General features: G+C 40.3%; 1 protein-coding gene across 6 annotated transcripts; it reads right to left on the bottom strand.

The window, feature by feature from the left end:
• Positions 1 to 9,774: 9,774 nt before the first annotated feature.
• LOC148022663 (protein IQ-DOMAIN 18-like) lies at positions 9,775 to 25,853 on the bottom strand. 6 transcript variants are annotated; one of them, XM_087695601.1, is made up of 8 exons: positions 25,406 to 25,631; positions 25,195 to 25,301; positions 24,974 to 25,080; positions 24,338 to 24,480; positions 11,896 to 12,159; positions 11,422 to 11,640; positions 11,228 to 11,341; positions 9,775 to 11,139 (listed from the first exon to the last, which is right to left on the bottom strand). In XM_087695601.1, exons 4-8 carry the CDS (start codon positions 24,440 to 24,442, stop codon positions 10,261 to 10,263), a joined length of 1,581 nt encoding a protein of 526 aa, XP_087551727.1. In that variant the 5' UTR covers positions 24,443 to 24,480; positions 24,974 to 25,080; positions 25,195 to 25,301; positions 25,406 to 25,631; the 3' UTR covers positions 9,775 to 10,260. The 6 variants fall into 6 exon arrangements, with proteins under 6 accessions (XP_087551727.1, XP_087551729.1, XP_087551726.1 ...); XM_087695603.1 differs by adding an exon at positions 13,305 to 13,408 and having other exon boundaries at positions 24,350 to 24,480; positions 25,195 to 25,630; XM_087695600.1 differs by lacking the exons at positions 25,195 to 25,301; positions 25,406 to 25,631 and adding an exon at positions 25,639 to 25,853.
• Between the last annotated feature and the right edge of the window lie 1,131 nt (positions 25,854 to 26,984).

Below are 26,984 nucleotides of genomic sequence, written 5' to 3'. Positions count from 1 at the left end.
TAGCCTCACCTTACATTGTTAACACACTACTAGTAAGTAGTTATTAGAGCTAGAAGGAGCATGGAGATTGTACAAAGTTGGGAGAGAGAGAGAGAGAGAGAGAGAGAGGGATGGAGGGACGAAGGGAGGGAATGCTATGTTTGTATTGCCTCCAATAGCTCTCTTGTGAATAGTACCTTATTTTCCTATCAAAGATTAAAGAATGAGTGTGCACATATACAGTTAGGGTTAGTGAGTAAGATAGGCAGCTAGCCATATTTGCCTTTATCCCAACAACTCCCTACTTAAAAGCTAATGTGCCTTTAAGGGGGACAAAACAATGAGAGAATGTGTAATGTATAATACATGTGAGTTACCCTCACCCAATGCCCATCAACTCCCTGCAATGTACAAACTTTTCAAAGAGCAAACTCTTATTGAGAAAGTCTGCAAGGTTATCATCAGTATGAACTTAGATAAACCCAACTTTCTTATCCTCAAGCACCTTACAAATGAAGTGATACCTCACTTCTATGTGCTTGGTTTTCATATGAAACATAGGATTCTTTGCCAACATGATGGCACTCTGACTATCACTATTTGATAATGGTATGTCTTCACCAAGGTCCAAGTCTCCCACTAGACGAGTAAGCCATTTGGCTTCTTTGCATACCTCTATGACTACAATATACTCCTTCACTAGTAGATAATGCCATGAATTTATACAATTAAGACATCTATGAGATTGCACCACCACATATGGTAAAAACATATCCTGTGGTTAACTTTCTGTTGTCAACATTCCATGCATATATATAGACATAGACTATGCATTCCGTGCATAGTCTATGTCTACATATCCAAGTATACCATTGTTGCTTCTCCCAAGTACACCACTACTACTTCTCCCAAAGCATATGCACATATCTCTTGTACCACTCAACTACCTTAAGTTGTCTTTCACTACATCCCTTCTTACCATTATTTGATACATATATACTCACTATTCCCATTGCAAATGCACTATCCAAGCAAGTGGCAATCATAATATACCTAAGATTGTCCACATGTGATGAATATGGAGGCTTGGCCATTTCAACCTTTTTTCATCTGATTTGGGACAATTATTATCAACACTAAGTGTCACATATGGAGGCAATGGACTATTGATTGCTTTCCCTCTCCACTTAAAATTTTGCAACACTTTACTAACATAATCCTTTTGGAACAAATAGAGCTATCTCTTTGTCATATCCCTGATTATACGCATGCCAAGAATGTGAGTTATATATCCCAAATTTTTCATTTCAAAGGTTTTCATTAACCTTTTCTTTAGGGCATCAATCTCATACTTGTTTTTTCTAGCTATCAACATATCATCCACGTAAAGGGTCAACACTATCAAGCTGTTGTCCTTAGCCTTTATGGTATACAAGCTATCTCACTCATATAGGCACCAAACATATTATAGCATTGCCATGGGGGCTATTTCAATCCATAGAGACTCTTTTTTAGCTTGTAAACAAGCTTTTCTTTGCCATGTTCCACAAAACCTTCTGACTATTATATGTAGATCTCATCATGAATATCACCATGTAGAAATGTTGTCTTAACATCCAATTGTACAAGGTCCATATCATCTTTAGCCACTAATGCAAGCATAGTATGAAGAGTCAATTTCGCCATTGGTGAAAAGATCTCATCAAAGTTCATCTTTCTTTCTTGCTTAAAACATTTGGCCACTAACCTTGCCTTGTACTTTGGTCTAGTATCACCTATAACCTTCAACTTATAGATCCACTTGGATGGCAAAGCATTTTTGCCTTTTAGAAAAGGAACAAATTCCCCAAGTCTAATTCTTCATAATGGAATCCATTTTAGACTGCATAGCTAGATCCACTTAACCTTATCGTCGTTACAAGTCATGGTTTTTTTATAACAAGATGGCTCTCCACTATTTGTTAACATCACATAGTCAAACCCAAGCTAAAATCTTCCAAGGGAATGAGAGATACAAGTAGATCAGTATATCACAATGGGCTGACTTAGAGTGAGAGCTTTAGTCTCTACTCTTTCTTCATGAGGCACCATAAGAACCTCAACATGTTGCTCAATAAATCTCCTTGCTTCCTTCTCACTAGCTGAAGCATCACTTGTACCCTCTATCTACATGGTATACTAGCATCTTTCCTATGTGGCAAAATAATAGGTGGCATTACATCTTGGAAAGTAACATGTCTTGTTTTTAGTTCCTTAAAAGGTTTCTTATGCATCTTCTTCTCATTGGAGGTCACATCATTTCTACGAACAATCTTTCTACCTTCTGGATCCCAAAGCCAATCACCCATCTTGCCACTCTATTCACATTCCAAAAGGAATTGGCTCTAACTTGCTCTTAGAAAGTAAGTTGTCTTGTTTCCACTTCCTTAAGAGGTTGCTTATGCATCCTCTTCTCACTACTGAAGATCACATCATTTCAAAGACAATCTTTCTACCTTTTGGATCCCAAAGGCAATAACCCATCTCGTCACTCTATCGATATCCCAAAAAGATGCATTCAATGGATTTTGGCTCTAACTTGTTGTATTTTTCATTCGATGTATGCACATAAGCTTCACAACCAAATACTATTTAAGTAATCATAAGAGAGATTCTTACCCGATTGTGTCTCTTCTAGAATGCTAGCATCCAAAGTAGTATTAACCAACCTATTTATCAAACATACAATAGTTGCCACAACCTCAATCCAAACTCTTTGAGTAAGACTAGCATTAGATAGTATACTCAACATCCTTTCATGTATCATCCTGTTCATATGCTCTTCAATACCCTTTTTTCCTTTTACTTCCATGTGCTTCACAAAAAATTCTAAACTCTGGGAAACATTCTCCACCACTATCAGTTCTTTGACACATACATCTCTTAGTAGAATGATTTTGTACAAGTGGTAGAAATTTTTGAAAACATGACAAAGCATCATATTTCTTATCCATAGTGAAAGCCCATAATTACCTACTTATATCATCAAGAAATAAGAATGCCCCCCTATAGACTTTGTAGGCATAGACTCACATATGTTGTTCTGCAATAAGCCAAGTGGCTCACTCCTTTTCCTATTTTTATTTTTCTTATGGACTGAACATACATGCTTTCTATATATATAATGTTCACAAATTAAAAAAACAAAAAAAAAAACAAGAGAAGATAAGTAGCCCAAATGAGATTGCATTTCCATTCCTTTTCTAGACATATATCCCAAACGACAATATCAAAAGATATAGTTAGATGCTTGGTTATTACAATTACATTATCTTTAACAGAAGATACATGAAGGGGATACAATGTGCCACATGCTCCTTTAGCAACAATTAATGATCCCTTGTGGACTTTCCATGACTGACTCCCAAAAGTTATAGAGTATCCCAAGTCACCCAACTAACCAATAGATATCAAGATTTTAGTAAGCTTATATACATGGCATACATTTTGAAGAGTAAAGGTAGATCCATTTTGAAAAGTAAACTGCACATCACCTATACCAACTATATCACATAAACATAACCACTCCTTATGAAGTCACATGAAAAGATGTACTAGAATCAAGTATCCAATCTTGAACCAATTATCTATCTGCTACAACTAGCTCGTGCAAGAAGGTAAAAAGTGAATAGCACTTCATCCTCATCATTGTGCACAATCATGGCATTGATTTCTTCAATATTTCCCTTTCCTTTACCTTCTTTTCTCTCATCATCCTTCTCCTTCTCATCTTTTTGCTCTTGCATCCATTTGTAAAAGTCCTTGATATAACCTATTTTGTCACAATGGAAACATTCAATATCTTTATTGAACCGAGATTTGCTACATGATCGTCCATAGTCCTAGTTCTTACCTTTCTACTAGTTTCTAGCTCTTTCTTCCTAAGTTACCGATACCTACCAATAAACTATTTTTAGGGTGGGCTCAGACAAACTTAAGATGGCCAATCAAATTTCAACATGGAGAACTCTATGTTCACACACATGGTGCAAGGCCAAAAAATTTAGGGGCCCTTTTTGACACATCATGGCCAAGATTTTGCTCCTCTCTTCCAGCCTCTGCCCGGCACGGATGCTTCTCCTTCATGCCATATCTTCTCTTTTTGGTGCCTTACTTCTTTCCTATGCAAGAAAAGCTTCAATACTACCATTGCAGTTCTCTCTCTCTCTCTCTCTCTCTCTCTCTCTCTCTCTCTCTCTCTCTCTCTCTCTCTCTCTCTCTCTCTCTCTCTCTCTCTCTCTCTCTCTCTCTCTCTCTCTCTCTCTCTCTCTCTCTCTCTCTCTCTCTCTCTCTCTCTCTCTCTCTCTCAAGAGGCATGCAATTTGCATTGAACTCAAAAATTGGGTGTATCTGTGTGTGTATGTCTCTCTCTCTATGCATTGGATCAAGAAATCAAGTCTAGAAATTGGATTTGTGTTGAAATTGCATGTTGGAATGCCTAATTTATGAAGTGCTATGTCACACTACTTTTTCTTGGAAATTGAAAAAGTACTACTTTTGGTACCAAGCCTCGGTTGTAGACGGGTATCAAAACTCAATGTTATAGCAATTATTTAATTTGCAGCATTCATTGGTGCACATCAGAACTCAATTTTCATTTGTTGTAGCCTTCAAACATGTGGTAGAAAATGTGTGGAGTAGGATAAAATAGAAAAACCAAGTTAGGTACAATTTTGCTATTCTTTCCTCTATATATTTGTGAATGTCATCTGTAAATAGAACTTGATTTTTGTTATTGCATGCATTTGTTACAACCTTCAAACTCTTAATAGAGATTTTGTGGAGTAGGATAAAACAGAAAAAGGAGTTAGGAACAATTTTGTCTTTTTTAATCTATATGTGTGTAAACATGTTGTCAATTGTAATCAAATGGTTTTATTTTGTAGGCTTGCAACAATGGCTTTCCGCCAATACACGCAAAACTCTCAAGATGACATTGTCATGGAATCATAGCCACAAATCTCTTTGGATAGCCAAATCTCAAGTCCTTTAGGTTTGCTCCCAAGTGCACCATATTTTTTGCAGTATCTTCCACAAATGGGTATGCAATTTGAAATACCTCCACATGGCTTTAGTGCTATGTTTAATGATGGCTCCTATTCTGAAAACTTGCATTACACAACACCTCAAGCTACCAATATGCAAGGGGTTCAACCCCTTCTCTACCCAAGCTCAGAATATCTAGACCATCACGAGGCAAGTGTGCAATTACCTCAACGACCTCCAAACTCTCGAGGAACAAAGAAGCGTGTAGTGGCACCCAATAATGTGTCACTTACCCTTCCTCTTCCTAAGAAAAGCAAGACTACAAGGAAGAAAGCCATGACTAATGACATAGACAATGAGGAGGATGGAGAAGGGAAAAAAAAAAAAGAAAACTTGTGGAAGGATTTTTGGGTTGAGCAACTAGATCGTGCTCGTGGTAGTATGAATGACCAGTTCAACAAGCCTCAAAAACAAGGTGTAGATCTTTGGGGAAAAATCACCACATAGTTGGCTTCCCTGTATTCTGATTTTGATAAGGATAGTGAGTCTTGCATGAAGAAGTGGACCCGTGTGTATCAACAATACAAGCAAGATAAAGCACACAACACAATCTCGAGTAATGATAGGAAGATAACATGTAAGTGGTATGATGTAGTGGATGAGTACATGCATGGCCGAGCACATGTCACATGCATCAACCATGCTTCTTCCACCCAAGAAAACTTGAATTTAGAGGGAGAAGCATCCTCGGGGAATGTTGAACATAGTACATCTATAGAAAACGCACAAAAGATATTGGGATCTAATCTCACACGTCGCAAGCCCACCATTGATGACTGCCTATCTACAATGGTTAACACTGGACGAGAGCTTGTCTCACAACTAAAAGATTCATCTAAGCGACGGAATGCAATAGAATCCAGCAAACTTGATATATTTCAAGCCATGCATGGTAGCATGGTGGCCTTTCTAGAGCTAGCTAAGAAACCTACTTAGTATAGTAATGTTGAATTGTAATGGGAGTTTGAAAATTAATTTTAATCTCATTTTAGTATTCCAATCTCAATATTGTAAAATGTCTATATTGAGTTATGTATCTTCAAAAATCTATATGTTGGTTTCGAAAGTATACTAACTTTGAAGTACTATTAATTTGAAGCTTGGTTCTTAGTAAAATGCAACTCATTAGTTATGTATCTATTGAGTTTGTTGAATGGACATCATAAATTTCAATTTTTATATTTGTGTTTTTGTATGAAAAATGCAACTCAATTTGAGTTTTTACATGTTTATCTTCAAATTTCTCTTTAAAGATTAGCAAGTTTTGATTAGATTTTGCATATGCACAATTTATGGCATGCAGTAGAGAGATGGCTTTGTATTGTGCTTGGGTGATATCTGTTATGATGTTGGCCATGCTCGATTGTATTTTAGAGGAAGTTGATGATATAAGGCATGGCTTTATGAGGCAAAAGTTGCCTCCAACATGATGAAGGCAGCAAAGACCTAAATCATTGTCGAGGTCACCTTACTCGATGATGTTGGGCTTATCCACGTGCCCAAATTTTTTATCAAGCCACTTTAATGGGATCATACACAGCCCACATGTTCAAGAAACGCCTTCCTATTAGTAAGGATGCATTCCACTATCTTTGTGGCAAGTTGTCTCCTATGTTTGGGAGGCAAGACACTCCCATGAGACAAGCCATACCACTTCAAACCCATATTAGCATAGCTTTGCATAGGTTGGCAGGTGGAACTCCACTTTAAGTTCTTGCAGATCTCTATGGACGTGGGAAAGGTACAGCATGTCACATAGTGCTACAATTTTGTGTAGCATTGGTAGCATCAGGATTGAAGAAAACATATATGTCAACCAATACCATTTTGCGCAGCATTGGTAGCATCAGGATTGAAGAATACATATATATGTCAGCCAAGACCCCTGATGTGCCTCAGGCTTTACTCCTTCGCTACAAGAATGTAGTCTTTGAAGAGCCTATCTGACGGAGAAGAGGCCCCTGCTTCCACTTAAAGTACTTCCCTCAAGTACTATCCCCTGTTCTTTATCTTCCCACTGAAGAAGATCAAAGGCTCTCAATCAAGACTACATTTCACCTAGCTCCTCTCTCTAATGCAATTTGGGCAGCCCATCTGCCCCTGCAAACGCAACCTCGAAGACAACCGCTGCCATGGATACAAGAATCGCTAGGCTCTACCATGGAACTTGCTCACCTCTCCACTTCCTTCTTTTTGCCTTTGCCCCTGTTTTCACTTGTCCTATGTGAGGATGACAGTGAATACCTGCGTCAGTTCAAGGCGTCCATCGATGATCCGGCTGGCTCCCATGCAGATTGGGACTTCTCCAACAATTCCGAACATCCGCACATTCATAGGGGTGCTCTGTTGGAATGCCCTAGAGAACAAAGTTCTGAGCTTGAAACTGCCCAATGCAGGTCTCTCTGGGCCGTTCCCGTCTGGCCTAAGCCTTTGTTTGTCTCTCACAAGCTTAGATTTGTCTGGGAACAAGTTGTCTGGTCCCATTCCAGGTGATGTTTGCAAGCAAAATGCAGTTCTTGACAAGCCTGGACCTCTCCCAAAACCACTTCACTAGCCTTATTCCTGATAACCTGGAAGACTGCAAGTACTTAAATGCTCTCTAACTCAAGAATGATCAGCTTTCATGTGAACTATCATGGGGTATTGGACTTCTGTCAAGACTCACCGATGTGGACTTTTCTCTAACAGCTATGTCAACAGATCAGGCCTTGGCAGACAGTATCCTTTCTCCGCCTCTTCATTTGAGAATAATCCAGGGCTTTGTGGCCCTCCTTTGAGCAGATCTGAGCAGATCATGCTTCTCTGGGCCTAAGGTTGGTACAATCGTAGGTGCCGTGTTGGGATCAGCTGCAGTTGTTGCCTTACTCTGCACTCTCTGCATGTGGTACATGCTACTCCATGCCCGAAAGAAGGACAGGGTTCTCCTCACAGATAAGCATCGATGGGCGAAACGCATCAAAAACCCGAAATCCATAGTACTCTCCATGTTCCAGAGACCTTTAGTGAGACTCAAGCTCTCTGATCTGATGGCTGCTACTGATCTGATGGAAACTCACAATTCGTCTTCTCTATTTCTCTAGATGACATTGTTCAGCTTCGATGCATAAGAGTTTTGTTTGAAAAGATATTCTCACCTCGATATATTTACCATTTGCAAGCAATCTTTGCCCCATATGCACAAAGGCTTTCTCATGGCACTTCCATGTACACAGGATAGTATCCTATACAAAGTCTAGCCGTCCCTCTAAAGATGTTTTCTTTTTCCTTTTATGGCTCAATTGTGCCTCCCCACATCTTTGCTAGTAGACTGTGCATCACTTTACCTAACCTTCTACCACATGCAAGACCCCATCACATGCAAAACTTTATTAGGGATTCAGACCAAGACCTTATCAGGGGTTCTTCCTAACGTGTCTGTGTATGTAAACATTGACGCCTTTAATAAAGCCACATTGCTATAATTGCAAAAACGATGACAAAGACTTGCAAATGTCACATAAAACACTGGAACCGTGCTTGCACAACTCTACGTTGATCTGTCGTCACAACCTTTTCACTTGGTTCCCAAATTAACCTCACTTTGTATTTTGCTTAATTTCATAACTATGATTCGAAAGACAAAGAACTACAAATCAAAGCAGATGATGACCATGATTTTCTCCTTAAGTGTATTATTATCAATGCTTCTAAGATTCGTCTGCCAACATACTTGACTGTTCCGTTATAAACAATATTCTCATTAAATAAACTACTAGTAGTTAGATATTAGATAAGATGCATTATCGAAAGGTAGGCATATGTCTTGGACTTCCGTGGACGATATTGCCGACGTGGAGTTGCGGCGAGAGAGGACGGCATGTCGTACAACGCCGATGTTGCACTCAATGCAGCAATACATGGCGACGGAGGCCAGTTTAGTGTCATCTACGAGGGTAGAAACGTCGAGCTAAGTGCTGATGTCAGCCTTACCGAGAGAGGTGCACACCTACGAGGGTAGATACTAGAAATGTCGAGCTACGTGTTGATGTCAGCCTTAACGACAGAGGTGCACACGGAGGCCTTGGGTTAACACATGGACTAGATCTTGCACTCGATGTAAAAGCAATTTTTCCGAAGCTCATGGACCTCGCACATCCCAGAGCACTCCAGCCCCAAATTCGTTCGTACCCACCGCCAGTTCCCCCTCCCCACTACCTCCCGAATTGCTCGCTCTTCTGTTCCTAGTTTCGCCATCGCTGCTTTCTGCGGTGCAACTGTACCAGTCGTATTACTTCCTTCTTCATCATCCTGTTTTCTATGGTAATGCTTTTAAAATAACGAGAAAAAGAGGAGAGAGAGAGATGCACATACACAAATGGATAATTAAAAAATAGTTCTGAGATATAGCTGCATCTCAAGAAATTTTGGTGGAGGCTTGCAAGGCCTCCTTGACTCGCCCTATCGCCATGTATTGCTGCACCGAGGGCAAAATCATAGCCCCAGGTTGCAGCATCCCCTCCCGCCACAACTCCATATCGACAATATCCTCAACGGAGGGATGTTAATGAGAGATACGGTCTGTGATAGGGTGTGATGACATTTGTTAATTTGATTATCAACCCAAAACGCCCGCATCTAAAGCTTCAATCTCATGCTTCAAATTCAAATTTCCACCAAAGCAACCAGCAATCGTTCTCAAAACAAAGGTGTAACTTCCAATCGAGACAATGCTTTCAACAAGAACACATGAAGTTTCTACTAGCATAACAATACTTACAGGGAGAGAGCTGATTCAGTCTTTTTTCTTACAGATAAAAGGTAAAGTAGTCTCGCCACACAAATACAATATTTAGTGAAAATTCATAAGCTAATGAAAGGCTCAAGGATTACTCGTTCCCGCAAGGGTATGGAAGGATGGAAACTTTTGAAGTGAAAAATGGCCCTGGGCATTCACTAGAAGAGCAGAGGATCTGTCACTCATACCGCGAAGGCCAAGTAAAACTTTTCCAAGTTTCGATTATGGAATCATGTTGGCTGTAAAAAATCTGCTGCCCTACCCTTGCACACCCTAGATTCGTCAACATATTCACCCAAGTCAAAACTGTATGCGACAACCTGTGATTCTGTACAGTTATTCACAATCATAACAAAATGCAAAGCATGTTGATTGGATCAGTAGCTTCTGAAAATTTATCATTTTTTACCCAAATGGCCAACTTAACCTCCGCCCACTTTGATAGTCGAAAACCCTTTTGTGCTTGATTGTCTGAAACTCCTCCACGGTATAGGGTTTTGCTTGCTCCCGCTAGGTAGAGATGCGCGCTTTTTGATAACAGGAGCCATACTCTCTTCTGCTTCTAGCCTCGACTTGGGGTTGCTCTGAGACCGCACTTTCGCTTTGGCAGACTGGGTGGCAGCCATGTAACTCGGCATTGAAGGAGAGCCAGACAGAGAATTGTCAAGACCGACTTTTAGCGGACCAGAGTAATTGCGCCGATTCGGACCAAGTCTTGAGGCCAGTGACTCATTGGTACCCTTGCCTGTAGACTCCACTGCATGTTTTTGTTCTCTCAGCATATATCCTCTGTTTGGGGCCACACCACTTTCCTGAACTTTCAGAAGAGCTGCACCATCTTGACTGTCATTGTTTTGTGAGGACCTCGGTTTGGTCTGATTTAGGGCTAAAGAAGTTTGCTTTGGCGAAGAAACTGGAGACATGGCAACTGCGCTCTTACTCATATGAGTATTCAGAGTACGCTCAACCTGTGGCTTTGAGGGTGACAGGGCTGAAGGACCCCTTACAACTGATTCGAATGGCAAGTTTGAAGCTTGAGGTTTCGCAGTTGTATTTTCTCTCATAGAGGATGGGCTTTCAGTGAAAATTTGTGAAACTGATCTAAGCTGTTCATCATTCACTACCTCCAGGATGCCTTCACTTCGCTTACTTTGGTCACGTGCAGTTTCCTCATCGTCCAGGTAGGCAGTTTCCCATGGACGGGCAGCCATCCACCGTTCTAGCCAGCTCCAGCCCCAATTAGATTGATCGTGTTCACCGCTGAAGACCAGAGAATTCTGCTTCTGTGCTGTCCGCCAGAGCTGAATATAACCCATGCAAGACGGTCAGTTACGCCCATGATTGTTTCAAAAAACAAGAATAAAGTGATATAGAAAAGCCCAAACTCACTTGCCGAGAGAATGCATATGCCAAGGCTCGCTCTCTTTTCGCAGCAGCCTCCTGTCTGTTTTGCAGTTTAGCCTCAAGCTCTTGAACTGTCCCAGTGCTTGAATTCCAAACTTCCTGAAACCATAGCGATTATTAGCAGCCTCTTAATGGTAAAAAAATAAATTTGGATGGGGACAAGGGCCATCAGCTCTTACGAGCGATTTGCTTGGGCCAGCATCTAGCTGCCGTAGCTTTCGTTGCACAGCCTGCCCTTCTTCAGACATTCGAACACGCCTAGCCCGGACACGGGCTTGCACCCGAACAAGCGCTTGCACACACCGCAAGGTCGTCCCTGCTTGTCTTCGTACAATGTGCCCTCGAACTAGGGCCTGTAGTCTTACCAGGCCCTTCAACGCTCTGAGAGCCCGCCGGGCCTAGAGACGAATAACCACCAAGACACAAACACAAAACCAATGACTCAGTAACAGCATTCTCATCGTAAGCGTTACTCCATAGATAAGCCGTTCTTTACAGGGTACGCCTCATATTCGACATCTGTTTTTGGCAACTAATGAGAATTCAAGCCTATGCTTATTGAGCCGGAAAATAAAAAAACTTGCGCTCTAACTATTGTGCTTATGCAAAACGTAGCCAAATGGTAAGTTGACGAGCACGGATGATGTACACACCAGGTATCCTCGAAAAGCTGTCTGTATAACAATAGCTGCCCCCTCCTCCAAGTCATACTCTTTGCGTGCTACATTTCGCATATCGTTACTCATTACAGTAGCTGAAGGAGGATGATTCGTATACATGGCTGATAATTGATCTTCTGCAGCTGAGGACGAAAAACCATTAGTGGGCGTGCTCCAAGATTCACCAGAATTATTTGAGGTTGGCACTGGAATGGATGATCTTCCAAAACTCCATCTCCTTTTCTCTTTTGATTTTTTCTGTCCAAGATAAGACCTTGAAGAAGTAAGAATATAAGAAGTAAAATCCAGAGTGCGAGTTCAAACAGAACACGGAATGCATCTACTTGTTATTCTTATTAGCAATTCAATTTTCCCGAGTAGCCTGTCATGCTGCAGAAACAACTGCATAACTCACATAGACCAGTCGGTTCACTCTGGTTGCCCATCAGCTTTTAGGTCAGGCAAGGCCACATGGATTAATATGTATTTGGGGTATCTGCTGTTATCAGAGGACGTGTATCTATGATTAACTAGCAAATGGGCATGGTTGTCCAAGTAGACATAGAAGAACCAATACGAGGACTAGAAATAGGTAGGAGTGATAGATTCCGATAGAGGAACCAATATGAGGAATAGAAATAGGTAGCAGTGATGGATTCCCATAGAGGAACCAATATGAGGACTAGAAGTAGGCACAAGTACTGGATTTGATCATCTGAAGCACCAACCCTATGCATTTGGAGAACTGGCAAGTACACCTAATTGAGATATTTTGCATTTAGGGCCTTTTCTAATGCAATTTACATTTTTGCATGTTTGGGCTTCCATTGTGACCTAGAGTCGCTACTTGCATATCACAAGTAACCAAGAGAAGTGTGAACTAGAGGTATATCTCTGTCCAACCATGTCTCATGTGTTGATGGTAAAGATCACATTGTGGAGTTGGACTAAAGAGAATGGAGGATTACAAAGAGAAGGGGAGAGACGTGAGCCATATGGATGATGGATATTGTTAATGCATGTTTCCAATACTCCATCCTTGCTTGGGTTTTCTGTGTGATCCAATCTAAGATCAAGAGAGTGAGCACAATGGAGACAATTGAGACATCATATGCTAGATCGTGTGCTCTTGAAAGCTCAAATGTTTTTGGTGTCAAGAGCACCCATGATTTGATACTGTGTACGGATTTGAACTCTAAAATCATAAGTTAGAGCACTAGCACTACCAAGAGTACATAAATATGTATGGACAACAAGATTAATGAATGTATGCATAGACAATAGAACAAATATTGCACTAAATGAACAATAAAAGGAATTAATGCAAAGTATGGAGCCAACTTCAAAACAGCCATAGTCAAGGCAAAGGATTGAAGTGGAGCAAGTAGAGAAATTGTTCAAACCTTCATCTCTCTAAGAGCATTATGTCTCGTTTGGACAATTTCTCTTCTTCATCCATCTCTCTAAGGCTCTTCTTCTGTCAATGACACCATAAACAGCAGAAGAGCTGTACTCAAAAGTATCAGTATAGAATAGAGCAACTAGCCATTGAACTGTATGAAATCACCCTGAGCAATGACAAATAGCAGTACAACAGCCAGTAAAACAGAAAAATGCAAGTTATGTCTGGTTGAACAATGATATAGCAGCTCTGTTTGATGATGATAATAGGAGTGACAACTCCAAATCGCCATAGCAAAGGCTATTTATTAGTTGTGACAGTGGTGCAGAGCTGTGTTTGCAGCAGGGCAAGTCTGAACAATGATATATGGTTGTCACAATACAGTAAAACAATGTCTATGCCATGCACAGCTTTGAATGATGTTGCGGATAGGCATGGAAGCAGCAAGGATAGCAATATAGGCTGAAATGATGGCGATGGCATGATTGAAGTCATGGTACATCAAGACAACATCTATATCTTGCACAGCTTTGGATGATGATGTGCACATACATAGAAACAGCAAGCATAGCAAAGTAGGCTGAAATGATGGCAATGGCAGTTGAATGATGGAGTTGGTAACATAGGGATATATTAGTGATGAAAATCTAGATGTTGGGATGCAAAGTTGCCTCCTTTGGCTCCCTTAAAATTGAGATCAGTTGTATGAACTCCCATTGAGACATTTTTTAGTTTTACCTTTTTATATAAAAGATTCAAACAATTGGCCAGTAATCAATGACTAGTTTGACTTAACCTTTTGTACCTTAACATATGCATGCATGCGATCTTTTAGAAGAGGGCTTCAATTGCCAGGCAGATAGCAGCTAGCTCTGCTTGTTTTATCACATGTCATACTAATGGCTTGTTGTATAACTTCTTGTCATGTATCATAACCAGCCATCTCTTGATCTTGTCCATCCGTTGCAAAGATTAGGTCCTTGAAAAGTAACTCCAAATGTCAAGCTTGGGGTGAGAAGTGCATCAAAAAACCATAGCTTGGCTCTTGTATTTGTTTCTGTGTACGTTGTCTCTAGGGTAGCAAGGGCTATGAATCCTCATGTGACTATAGAATTTGGAGCTATTCTGATGGGAATTTCAATCTTTGTTTCTATGTACATTGTCTCTAGGGTAGCAAGGGCTATGAATCCTCTTGTGACTATAGCATTTGGAGCTATTCTCATGGCAATTTCAATCTTAAGAGTGACCCCAACAAATACTTAGGAGCTAATTGCTCTGTGTGAAAGCTTTGGGAGCAAGTGGGATTAGATACCCTCGTAATCCATGTCATAGACAATAAGTGTTACTAATATCAGCACAGTAGTTGAATTATGGTCTTGATGTGTGACCTAGCTCATTCAATTATTAAAGATCATAACAAACACATAGTAGTTGAATGTGTGTGTGTGTGTGTGTAGAGAGAGAGAGAGAGAGAGAGGCAACTATTGCGCAAACCCTGAGTGCCAACCCCAAAACATGTAAATTACCAAATGTGTCAATAAACAAGAAGCCGTTCTAGAGAGTTTCTATGTCCCACATGCAAAACCCTGTTTGGGAGGATCCTTCTACATCTACAAATAGACAAGCTGCCCACCATTCGGCCCCATCCTTGTGTGCAGATTTTGCACTCTACTATGCAGATTTCAGCCATCAGCCACCATCTTCTTGCTGTCCAGCCCCTGCCGACTACAGCTTGACATCAAGACAGCCGTTGGCACCCAATCTATAGCTGTCGCTATGCTGCCTAGGTCTTCCCCACAATTGCATTTGTAGACCTACTACCATCGCCAGCTATTTTCTCTTTCTGGCACCTTCCCAACTTGCATTTACACCTATTGCTGCTGGTCGATTGATTGCTGCCCCTCTCCCACACCTGCTGCAGCTGCATTTTGCTATCTAGCAGGCCACCTCCATCATTTGACACCTCCTCTATTGTCGCCTAGCTGTTTACAACGTGCGATGACCAATTTTCAGCCTTCCTTTGCACTCCTACAGCTTTGATTGGTGGTTTTAGCACTTGGAATCCATCTCCAAAGGGCATCATCACTCACCACTCTGCCCTTGGACATTTTGTACACTCTTTACATTCATTTACTGCATTGATTCATTCACTTCAGAGTTGTGTGTGTGTGTGTGTTGCATTTAGGGTTTATTTTTATTGTATTACTATCTGAATATTTGTGTTTTAGTCATGTTCGTACATTCTATGTTCTCTCAATGCAAACCCTCGCATATCTTCACTTGGTATCAAAGCCAATGCTCTTTTAAAGAGTATCACGTGGTATCGTGGAGGCTTGGTTTTGTGCAAGATAAATAGACATGTAACCATTCCATGATGTCTCAAACTCCGCATTGGGATCCTACTATGTCTTATTAGACTTCTCCAAGACCATAGGCCCTAAGGAGGTATTATGAACTCAATGAGGAAGGTGGCACTTCACCTTCACCTTCTCCTTTTCCTAACTTCACGACATATGAGGAGTTTGAAGAATTCATGCACAATAAGTATGGTCCAACTTATCTACCTCCTACCAACTTTTCTACCACATCCAGACCAGTTGGTGAGGTTGGCCACCTCTCCAATCAAGGACATATAGCATTTTGGACAACAAGCGTACCAACTTCTTCATCTCAACAAGGCCCAGTGTCAAATTCATGTAACCCCTACGAGTTAGATGAATCAAAATCCTCCCTGGTTCTCCTTTTGGTGTGTAAGATCCAGATAATTTTCAATATGTCAATTTTAATCGAGATTCTTAACTCAAATATACATCTACTAGTATACTTGGAACTGTATTTTCTATTTCTTCTAAGCATGGAATTGACACTTCTCTATCCCACTTACCTCCTGTCCCACCCACATCTCCCGAATATCTTTCTTTTGCATTTAGTAATTTGGAATTACACTCCACTTTTGCGTCCAACATACTGGGAGTTGAATCTTTCGTCTCTACTCCTAGTTCCTTCTCTTTCCTTATACCCCATGTCACCTATCCTAAAGTGAATGCTACTTTGCACCCTAGTACATCATTAAGGGATATGCCATCCTTTAACATTGTGCCTTACCCACACCTGCAAGCGAGCACATCTGTTTACCTTGGGACAATGATGATAAGTATCCCCCTCACTTCCCCCAAACACTCACCACCTCATCTACCAACCTCTCAAACACAGGGATTTTCATCCTCCACATATAATGTATTGTCACACACTCCATGGGTCACTCCTACACAAGGATTTCCATCCTCTGCCCCATGTGTCCCTATCCCTCATCCATGGGCTACTCATGCAATCACCACACCCATGTCTAGTCGATCCATTCTCACTTTTGGATCCGCTGTGTACACTTCACACATGCATGGGCACTCTAGGATTCATTCCCAAATGTACTCCACTCCCCCACCCTACCCACCTTTCACATCCTACCTTATACACTACCACTCCTATTGCTATGGCTAAGAATGCCTTCATTTAATGTGTCAAATTTCATCACTTGATCAAACTACAATAAGTTCTTGAATCTCAAGGTTTTTGGGACCTAGTCATTGATCTACAACCTATGTTGAACCCTCGACTAGTTCACCCTAATCACATCAGTCAATGGAGAGCCGGCAATGCCATAGCCAATATTGAGTTAATGCAAGGATTACTTTCCGAGTTTCACTCTCACTTACAACATTTTCCCCTCGCATCTAAGCATTGGAGTCATCTCATTGACCACTATGCGGCACGAGATCGCACTCAATGTATCAGTCTCCACTTTAAGCTTCAGGAGAATTCCATTAAGGGGATGATTTGAAAGTCAAGTTAGCCGAATATTACCAATTACTCATTGAGTTCGCCACTACTGGATCACCAAAGTCAAATGACAATTAAGTTACATTCTTTTTTAATAAGTTGCCTAAAAGGTATTTCCACTTTATCTAGCATGTCATCTCATTTCCCCGATTGCCATCTTTCTATGAGTTCAAATATTAGTTCTTACATTGCGCAAGACCACATGATCAAGTCCACAAGAAGTCCTTCCCACATTCTTATTTAGAGAGAAGTTTGATCGTCTCTTCTTCGCAAGGGAAAACTAGAAGTGGCAAAAACTCACTAGATGCAAAGACAACTCAAAACAAGGATAACATCCCTTTCTGTGACGGCACCAAAGAAACTAAACCATTTGAAAACAACTTCCTAAAAATAATAGATTTTGCACACTACCAGAGATCGAGCCATAAGGACAAGGCATGTCATACCAAGGCCCAATATCTTCCACCTAAGAAACTCCAGTAAACCACTACGACTGCCTCCACTCTTGCTAGACAGTGCAGTGACACTACATCAATCTCTATTGCCCCGTCTGCTCCTTCTAGCACAAGTACCATTGGACATGCGACACATGGACAACCTCAACGAGGCCTCCTCTTGCACCTCACCCTGGGCACACATCCCCACCTCATCATGTGTTTCATTGGCAGAGACTTACTGATGGAAGAATGCAATGGTAGCCACATCCTTAGGTTTTCCTTCTTTAGTCTTCCCCTACATTCACTCACACACACACACACACACACACACACACACACTCATTGCACATCTTTCATTTAGCTTTACTTTTTGTTTTGTTTTGCTTTGGAGCATCTCACTAACCTTTGTTTTGCAAATTATGCTCTCTAGCAAGGTTGTGTATTTCAATGTAGGACTATTGTACAAGTTTGTACCAATTCTTCCTAGGCTAGAGACATGGGATACACACCATTCCTTTTGTGGTTTCATCTTCTTAGGAGATTTACGCTTCTACCAACATGGAGGCTTTCCCTCCCAAGGTGGATTGTGCAACATCTCTTTTCGTGCTATCATGGCAGTGACTTCTACTTTGCTTTTCCAATTGGGGTGCTTCATTCTCATCTTCATCTATCATCATGATTCTCGGCACCACACAAGGATGGATATCAAACTCCTCATCCTCCTTTGACATCGACATCTATTGTTGAGAGGAAGTTCCTACCCTTTTTTGGTATTCTACAAGTTTCAAAACTTATCTTCGACATCAACCATCCTTCCCTATTGTACCTTTCCTTTACATTGCATAATCATCATCTTTGTACGAGGGTCCTTGGACAAGTGAACAATTTCCCCATAAGATACACTACCCAAGAGGCACCTACTACATGCAACTTCTCATCATGTAGCATACTATTAATGCATCTCATTGTGCAGAGCACACCTAGGTGGATCCTGAATTGTCTTCATTGGTAGTTCTTTCGCCATCCTTCACCACATTACTACTTCCTCATCTTTTCCTTATCATCGACACCCTTGAGCAGTTGGGATAGCTTGTTTGCTTTGTGATGTGTTGGATCTAACCATCCCTTTTCGTTCTCTCCACAAGGCACAATTACTTGATAGGCCACAAACCATATCTTCTCAAACAAGAAAAAAGATTCAATGTGGTTTCACCTACCTTTGCAAGTCTTAGTAGGCCCCTAGGCAACCAACAAGCACTCTTTATCTGATGAATCGACCTCTTTGGTGATCACTTGGACTCCCTTGATAAGATAACCATCACCTCTATAGTCTTGGTAGGCCACTAGACAACTAACATACACCCTTTGTCCAATGCCTTAGCTACCTTGGGATGGGATATCTTAGGGTACAACTCGGCTTGAGCTTTTCTTCCGATCCCTTTCCGGTTTCTGTTTTTGGCCTAAGAGGGGGTATTGAGCTAAAATTTCATTGCACGTTGATTAGCTCTTTAAAACAACCCCAAAACATGTAAATTTTACCAAATATGTCATTAAATGGAAGGTAGTTTTAAAGTTTCTATGTCCCACATGCAAAACCCTAATTTGGAAGGACCCTTCTACATCTATAAATAGAAACGCAACCCACCATTTAATTCCATCCTTGTGTGTAGATTTCTCACTCCAGCATGCAAATTTCATCCATCAACCATCTTCTTGTTGTCCACTAACCCTTGCGGAGCCAACCCCTCCCAATTACAGCCCCTAGTGCCCAATCTACTGTTGTCACCTTGCTCCCTAGATCTTCCCTACAATTGCGTTTGTGGTCCTATTGCCATCGCCAACTGTTTTCCTCTCTCAGGCACCTTCCCAACTTGTGTTTACACCTTCTGATGCTAATGATTGGTAACTGCCTCTCCCCAACACCTACTGCAAGTGTGATTTGCTATCCAGCAAGCCACCTCCATCATTTGACACCTCCTTTGCTGTTGCCTAGCTGTCTACAACTTGTGGTTCCAGCACTTTCTCCGCACTTCTATAGCTCTGACTACTAGTTCCAGCACTCCCGATCCATCTTCAGTAAACATCATCACTCACCACTTTGCCCTTGAGCATTCTATACAATGTTACATTTATTTTCTCTCTATTTGTGTCTATGTTTTTTGTGTTTTGAGTTTTGAGTTTGCATTTTGTATTCAAGGTTTACATTTATTGCATTACTCTTTGAGTTATTGTGTTTTAGTTATGTTCGTACATTCTATTTTTTCTCAATGCAAACCCTAGCATGTCTTCACACTAGCGATATTTATGGGACCCCTATTACACTTCCGTTTCAACAAACACCTTCCAATCACAAAAGTTGAAGTAGATCTCACTCTTGTACCCCGGAAAATACAACCACACATTCCTGCTAAAATCATAAACAATAAGCCTTAGATATTTGGCCTTCCCTATGGATATCGTGCTCATAGGCCTACGTAAGTCGGTAGGCACCAACTCTAACGAAGTAATAGCCCTCTAAGAAGCAACTTGTTGTGAATGAGACTATTTATGCCACTTGCCTCGTAAGCAACCAAGGTATAATGTGTAAATGGGAAAAAATTCCAGTAGTCCCTCTATCGCCAACTTCTTTCGAGAAGTCTATCTAATGGTGTCAAAGTCCAAGTGCCCATAAGGAGCATGCCAAAGCAACCCAAAGCTGTGTGAACTCTGTGTAGCAAGGATGGTGAGCTTGTAAAGCCCACCCTCCTATATACATGTCCACAGAATAGAACCTATAGAAGTATCCTCAACGATCATAACATTTTAGATGAAGACCACATGGGTACCTAACTATATCAAATCATAGACAAAAAGAAGGTTAAAACCTAAAAAAGAAATGCTACAAAGGAAAGAAGAACATTGCACAAGAACTCAAAAAGAAGAAGGTGCTCGAGAAATGGAATCCATATACCAAGACATGAGACAATATAGAAACAACATGAGTGATACAATGAATGAATGACACAAAAGGAGGGAGTGCCCAAATAAATAGGCTATAAACTAGCCATCAATATGATCAAGCCAACCAACATTAAACGCTAGTCAACCAACAATAAATGCCTAAATCACCATGAAAATGACAAATATAAAATACCTAAAATATCTAACTGTGCCCAACCTAGTGGAACATGCAAAGACATGCATGAATTGACATATCTGCTAACAATAGACTTCCTATCTAAGGTTACAAAAATGGTATGTGCATCACCCTCTCTATCTGGAGAACACAAAGTTTATTGTAGGCAATAGTCTTGGTCTACATTAAGTACTTTTAAACAAAGTATACAAAAAGTGAAGTTTTTAGGGCAAGTATTGTCAATTCTAGTGTTTATTAGTCTCAATCAATGAGAGCAACTTATGACTTAGTGAACAAGCAAGGTTAGACTAACTTGTGAAGAGCAAGTACAACAAAAGAATACTCGTTAGAGTCAATTAGTGGTTGCAATGCAAGGTTTCAAGGTAGAAATCAAGTTATTTATACTCAAGTTAAACAACTCTAGTAATCTTACAGCTTAACGAAATACTACAATAAGCACTAAACTTTGGGGGGCAATGATCAATCTATATTTTGCATCTCTAAGTAGGAGCATTTTAACTTTTATATCTTAAGTGTGTTAGATTATTTTAATGTTGATTTCATAATTAAGATTAAGTATTTTGTAGATTACATTTACAATTACTAACCTTGTGTTTCCTAAAATCAATTTCACTCCCCCTCCCTCTACAACATTAGTTGTGATTCTCCTTTTGTGCTCTATTTGCTCATTTTCTCTCCTTGTAGATCAAGCTAGATCTCTTATAGGAGTGCCATACATGTGATCGTCACCAAAGTGTCAAATAGACACAATTTTATATTCATCTCCTAGAATTGTATATGAACACATCTAGACTCCAAGATACTCAAGGGCACATATCTATTATCATCATGTTGATTGGTTTCAAGCTGCCATTCTCATATAGAATTATGGCCCAACAAAAGTAATCCCTATGTAGACATAAGAGTTCACTATCTTCACTGCCTCCTCAATAAATTAGAACTATAATCTCATTGTGCTGATCCAAATTAAGGATGTATTGAAATGTCATTTGTGTAAAGGAAAAAGGAAACCACTTCTATCCTTATGCCCAATAAACTCCACCTCTTACTATAATTAAGCCAATGTAAATGAAAGTGTTCATCCTTGATTCACTCAAATAGTAGTAGCAATATCCTATAAATAGCCATTTAAAGCTCAACCTTGCTTCACCTCTCCTTGTTGGATATGACACCATAAAACATCTCATAAACATAGTAACCAAAAAAATGAGTCTTGTCCTAGTAAAATGTAAAATCTCGTAACACACAAAGCGTTCTATTTTGTGTCACGAAATAAGGTCACAAAATGAAAATTAAAAATGTAAAATTAAAAAATTAAAAATTTTCTTTTATTCTTAAAAACATCTGGGTCTTTTGTCTTTTACAATTCATATTTTTTCCACACTCCTTGCATGCCCATTCACCTCCTCCATATCTTCCTACTTTGTTTTGTTTCGCAAAAGGTCGCGATATAAAAAAAAGTTTTTTAAAGAGTTTTTTTTCATTTTAAAAAAATGCAAACTCTCTTTCTATTCCAACCCACAGTTTTTATATATACTCCTTACACACCCCATCACCTCCTCCTCCTTGCGTGTCTTCTCCTCCTCCTCCTACTCGAACTCTTCCATCTCCACCTCATCTCTTTCTCCTCTTCGTCCTCCATCTCTTTCTCCACACACTCCTCCACCTTCCCCTCTACATTGGGCCTCCACATCAAGCAAAAATGCCTCCCGAATCTCCATAAGGTTTTCACTCATGACCATCAATTTCTATTTTCACTTTACATTATGTATTATAAGTATGTTGTAGCCTATTCATTTTGATTTGAATTCCCATAAGGTTTTCACTCATGAACATTAATTTCTATTCACTTTACATTATGTATTATAAGTATGTTGTAGCCTATTCATTTTGATTTGTGAGTTATACATGCTAAGTTCTAAATCAGTAGGTAAAATGGATGTTTTGATTTTAGGCTTGTGACCTTTGACTCTAGGATTTAGATGGAATTAATATTTTTATTTTATAAATCTATTTTTTTCCTCTAATAATACTATATATGAATCCATTTTCTTTCCTCTAATATTATTAATGTTAGCAATTTTAATTATTATAAATAATATTTTTCAAAACCCTGAAATCAAGGTAGCTAACAAAACCATATGTGAAATGAAACCTCAAAACCTTAAAATACGAAATAGGATGAAACATTTCTGATGGCCATGCTCACAAGAGATTCCGACATCTTAGAGATCAAGTTATGATCAAGGATAGAGAATCCTTGTAAAAAAAACTCACTTCTCCCTTTGCTCTCACTCCCTATCTCTCCTAGCCTAGATGTTGAGCTTGTGCCCCAAAGTAGAACCATGAAGCTTAATACTTACATGTCCCATCACAACAATCATGTAGTTCTCAAGCCCATGGGGTCCTTGACCTTCAAGATAGGCACAATAGTATTGCTTGACCAACAAGCAAAACAACCCTCACATACAATGCAATTGAACATGTTTGATAAGTGAGTTGCAATGTGTCTTGCGGATGGACAAAGTGCTTGATCACCAAACCATCATGATCTTGAGATCTAGTAGCTTGGGGCTTGTCAATCCCATCATGGATTGTACTAGAGGTAAAAAAAAGGAGCATTATGTAAAGCGAGGTGGTGGTGGTGAGGGTAGAGGGGATTGATCCTATACTTGGTATATGTGGGATACATAGAAATGCCTTATCAAAGAAGAGAGTGAATGTCGAAGGGTGTGGGTGTTGCAATATCCAAGCAATATCCTTCAAGCCTCCTTACAATTTTCACCTAAAATACTTGGTGTAGCTCTTCCTCTAGTTGCATGAGATACACTCTTTTTTTCAACATGAGTCATTCAAAAAATATAATGCCTCTAATAATGTGTGGGTACGATGGGCTATCACTTAGGTGAGATATATGATTATATCGTAGTCTTGTGGCAATCATCATCATACCAACTATTTTGAGCAAGGTGGCAGTTTGGAGTGAGCAAGCATATAGGGGAAGGTATCTCCAATTGCAAGGTGAAGAGACTTGCCAAATTTGGTAGTAAGGATATCTAAGGGTGCACCTAGACCTACCTACATGATGGGGTATACCTTTGCTACCAAATAATGTGTCTATTGTAAAATAGTAGTGAGTGTGAATGGTATTTGAGAGGGGGTATGATGGGCAAGGAGGCGTCCAATAATTGTAAATGCAAGATATGCATGGTCTGAGGAGACACTAATAGGGTGGGCAGATACAAAGCAATTCTAGATGTTTCTTGTCAATGAGGGAGCTTTGAGCACATAATCCATCATCTATAGACTACATAGTTTGCCCTTGCATCTCTCTCTCTCTCTCTCTCTCTCTCTCTCTCTCTCTCTCTCTCTCTCTCTCTCTCTCTCTCTCTCTCTCTCTCTCTCTCTCTCTCTCTCTCTCTCTACTAATTTTTTCCCCTTAGAGCTAAAAGATATAAAATAGTTTTGATAGTATCTTGAGCCTTCTTGGAAAAAAACTCCAAATTGACTCGCCTTCATGAATTTAAACTATGAGTTACATTTCAGTGATAATGCCTAATGCAGGTAATAAGCACCATCACATCTATGGTAAAGAACTGCAGAAGAGAAAGGTGTACAACGTACCAGACATCTCACCTCAGAAGTTGGTATGTTGTCATCGACTGCCGACCTAGAGCCTCTTTTACCAATAAGCATAGACTTGAACCACTTCGCAGGTGACTTTCCCATCTTACAAAATGGTTCAAAAGCTCTAACTACTTACAGGCCTGCATTCAAAGAAAAATGCTAATGGTTGTGAACTTGACAAAGAAAATGACTATTGCAATTAAGATGAGAGGGATATCCATTGTACAACAAAACGCAACGCAAGAATGAGTCAAAAATATTTTGAAAAAGCCCGAAGTGTAGGTCGACTTGCTTTAGTACTTGCATTCACATGCACACATTCGACACAGCATGCACATGTGCATACATAACTATGTAGGTAGCCACGGATACGGATGTACATGTACATTTATACATTAAAACATGTGAGCCATAGATCTAAAATACATACAGTGCAGACCGATGAATAATTACGCAGCTGATTGGTACAAAATGTCCGCATAGTAAAATATATAATCTAAAGTGCATCGATTTGAAACAAGCTTTATTAATAACCCAGCTCCTGAGTTTGAATGCAATGCACTGCAACTAAAGAAAAGTAAAATAGAAGGAAAAAAACACATCCTGCTATGGCGCTCAGGTATCGAGATTTACAAAAAGACTTGGGTCTTCTTAGAGACAGCCGACACATTGCTGTATATCTTCCAATGTCGTAGTAAGAAGATCTGCATGTTCGCAGCGAGACATTCCATGACGAAAGCCTGGACCATAAGAAAAGGAATTCATTCTAGTATTAACTAGATAAAATAAAAACAAGGTATGGCTGCAATGACTAAAGTGTGCACATGCAGACAGCGTAAGGTACACTACACGACCTTCTAGCCAATTTCGCGGATGAAAGCAGCAAGGGGTACCCGATCGACACAGGTTCTTTGCAAAAAGCACCGTTGCAGCATAGGAACAGATAGCAAAGGCATATGTGCTGCAGATCTTGAAGACACGAAGCTAGTAATAATGAAGCAAAAGCATAGCCGGTATAGAGCTTGAAGAAGTGAAGCTCCCAACAATGGAGGCAAGAGAACAAACCAATACAAAAGAAGCGCAGAGGGAATGAAGCTTCTACGATGTTGCCGAATGCGAGAGTGGTGTGAAGCTAAGAACCATGGAGGTAGAAGCAGACTATCACAATTGAAACAGGGAGCGGAGCGTATAAGCTTCGGCAGATAATCTGTTCGATAGGGGAAATGGTGGGCTGCGGGTTACGGAAAAGGGCGAGAGAGAGAGAGAGAGAGAGGGACACAGAAAAGACTGCAAAATACCTTTGTCGAGGTTTCTCTTCTTCCGAGAAAGACCTGAGGGCTTAGGACTCTTCAGGAGAAAAGGGGGAGAGGAGAAGACGAAACCTGACGAGAAAGAAGAAGAAAAGAGAGAAGTGGGGACTGTGCGGAAAGCTAGTAGCTGCCAATGATTAAGACGCCCCCTCTGCAATTATCCCATGGACGCTTAATCTTCAGACCCCTGATGGCACTTCTTCAAGCGGGAACAAAAAGAAAAAGAGGAGGTAGGGGGCGTCTTCCCGTTTCTGTTTAATGCGAACGAACATGTTTTGAATTATTTGATTGGGCTTCCAAATACTTGGGCACATGCGCCTCCTCAGGCACGCTTCCAGCAAAGAAATGTCGACGTGGCAGCAGGCCCCACCTCATTCCTTAATGGATGATGGATCCTTGTTAAAATGCCTTGCGGTGCCTGACTGACACCCTTAGCAGTAGTAGCCCATCTCCAACTTCCATATTCTCCTCTACTGCAGTTGAAACGCTCTCTATACGCTATGAGAAACATGTGCCCAAAACCCTCATAGACTTATGAGATAATCCAACGCACTTCAAGCAAACATGTGCATGAGATTCAAATAGGCTTCCACAAGCAAGCTCTCCATTAGAAGCCTCACAAACCTCATCATGTGCCTTGGCTCAGAGCCGCTCAACCATAGATTTTGAGTCCAATTGCAAAAGACTAGTACAAATGGACAAGGTAGTGCCGTATGGAAAGGGGTCTTAAATTATGTGTTAGTGTTTTGTTTTAAATGCATCGATTTGCCTTTCAAGGAATATTATTGACGAGATCACGCATCTTTTACTCGAAGGTGGAGCACCACAAAGCAGCCCAATTGTGGGATTCGATCCACAACTCACACACCAATCCACTAGCCATGCTACTACTCGCTGGTTACATAATTTTTTGGTGGTGGTCAAATTTTGGGTAAAAATCTCCCCTCCCCAAGTTTCATATCCATGCCCAACTCATGTGAAAACAAAACTCAATCAATGAAAAGAAGGAAGTGTACATAAAATGACTTGAACCTCCACCAATCCCCTCACTCTCTTAAGTTTTAACCAATAGACAAATAACTTATTTGTCGTGAAAGTGAGCACTAACAACACATATATGTCTTAACAAATTGTTTTCACATTGCCCTAGAAGCGCTAGGCCACTTCGCTGCCTCAAAGCGGTGAGCGAAGTAGCTATGCTATCGCACGATAACTTCGCTCAACAATCCATTTCTCATCTTTCCCTTTCCTCTTTTTCCTCTCTCTCTCTGTCTCCCCCCTCCAAATTCCCTATGTCTAATTTTCTCTCTCTCTCTTTCTCTGCCTTCTATTTT

The sequence above is a fragment of the Lygodium microphyllum genome, chromosome 16 (genome assembly GCF_053477565.2).
Source record: "Lygodium microphyllum isolate KBCC chromosome 16, Lygodium_microphyllum_v1.1.10, whole genome shotgun sequence".
Taxonomy (NCBI): Eukaryota; Viridiplantae; Streptophyta; class Polypodiopsida; order Schizaeales; family Lygodiaceae; genus Lygodium; species Lygodium microphyllum.
The sequence above is the reverse complement of the archived record's forward strand: the minus strand, read 5'-3'. Positions and strand labels throughout refer to the sequence as shown.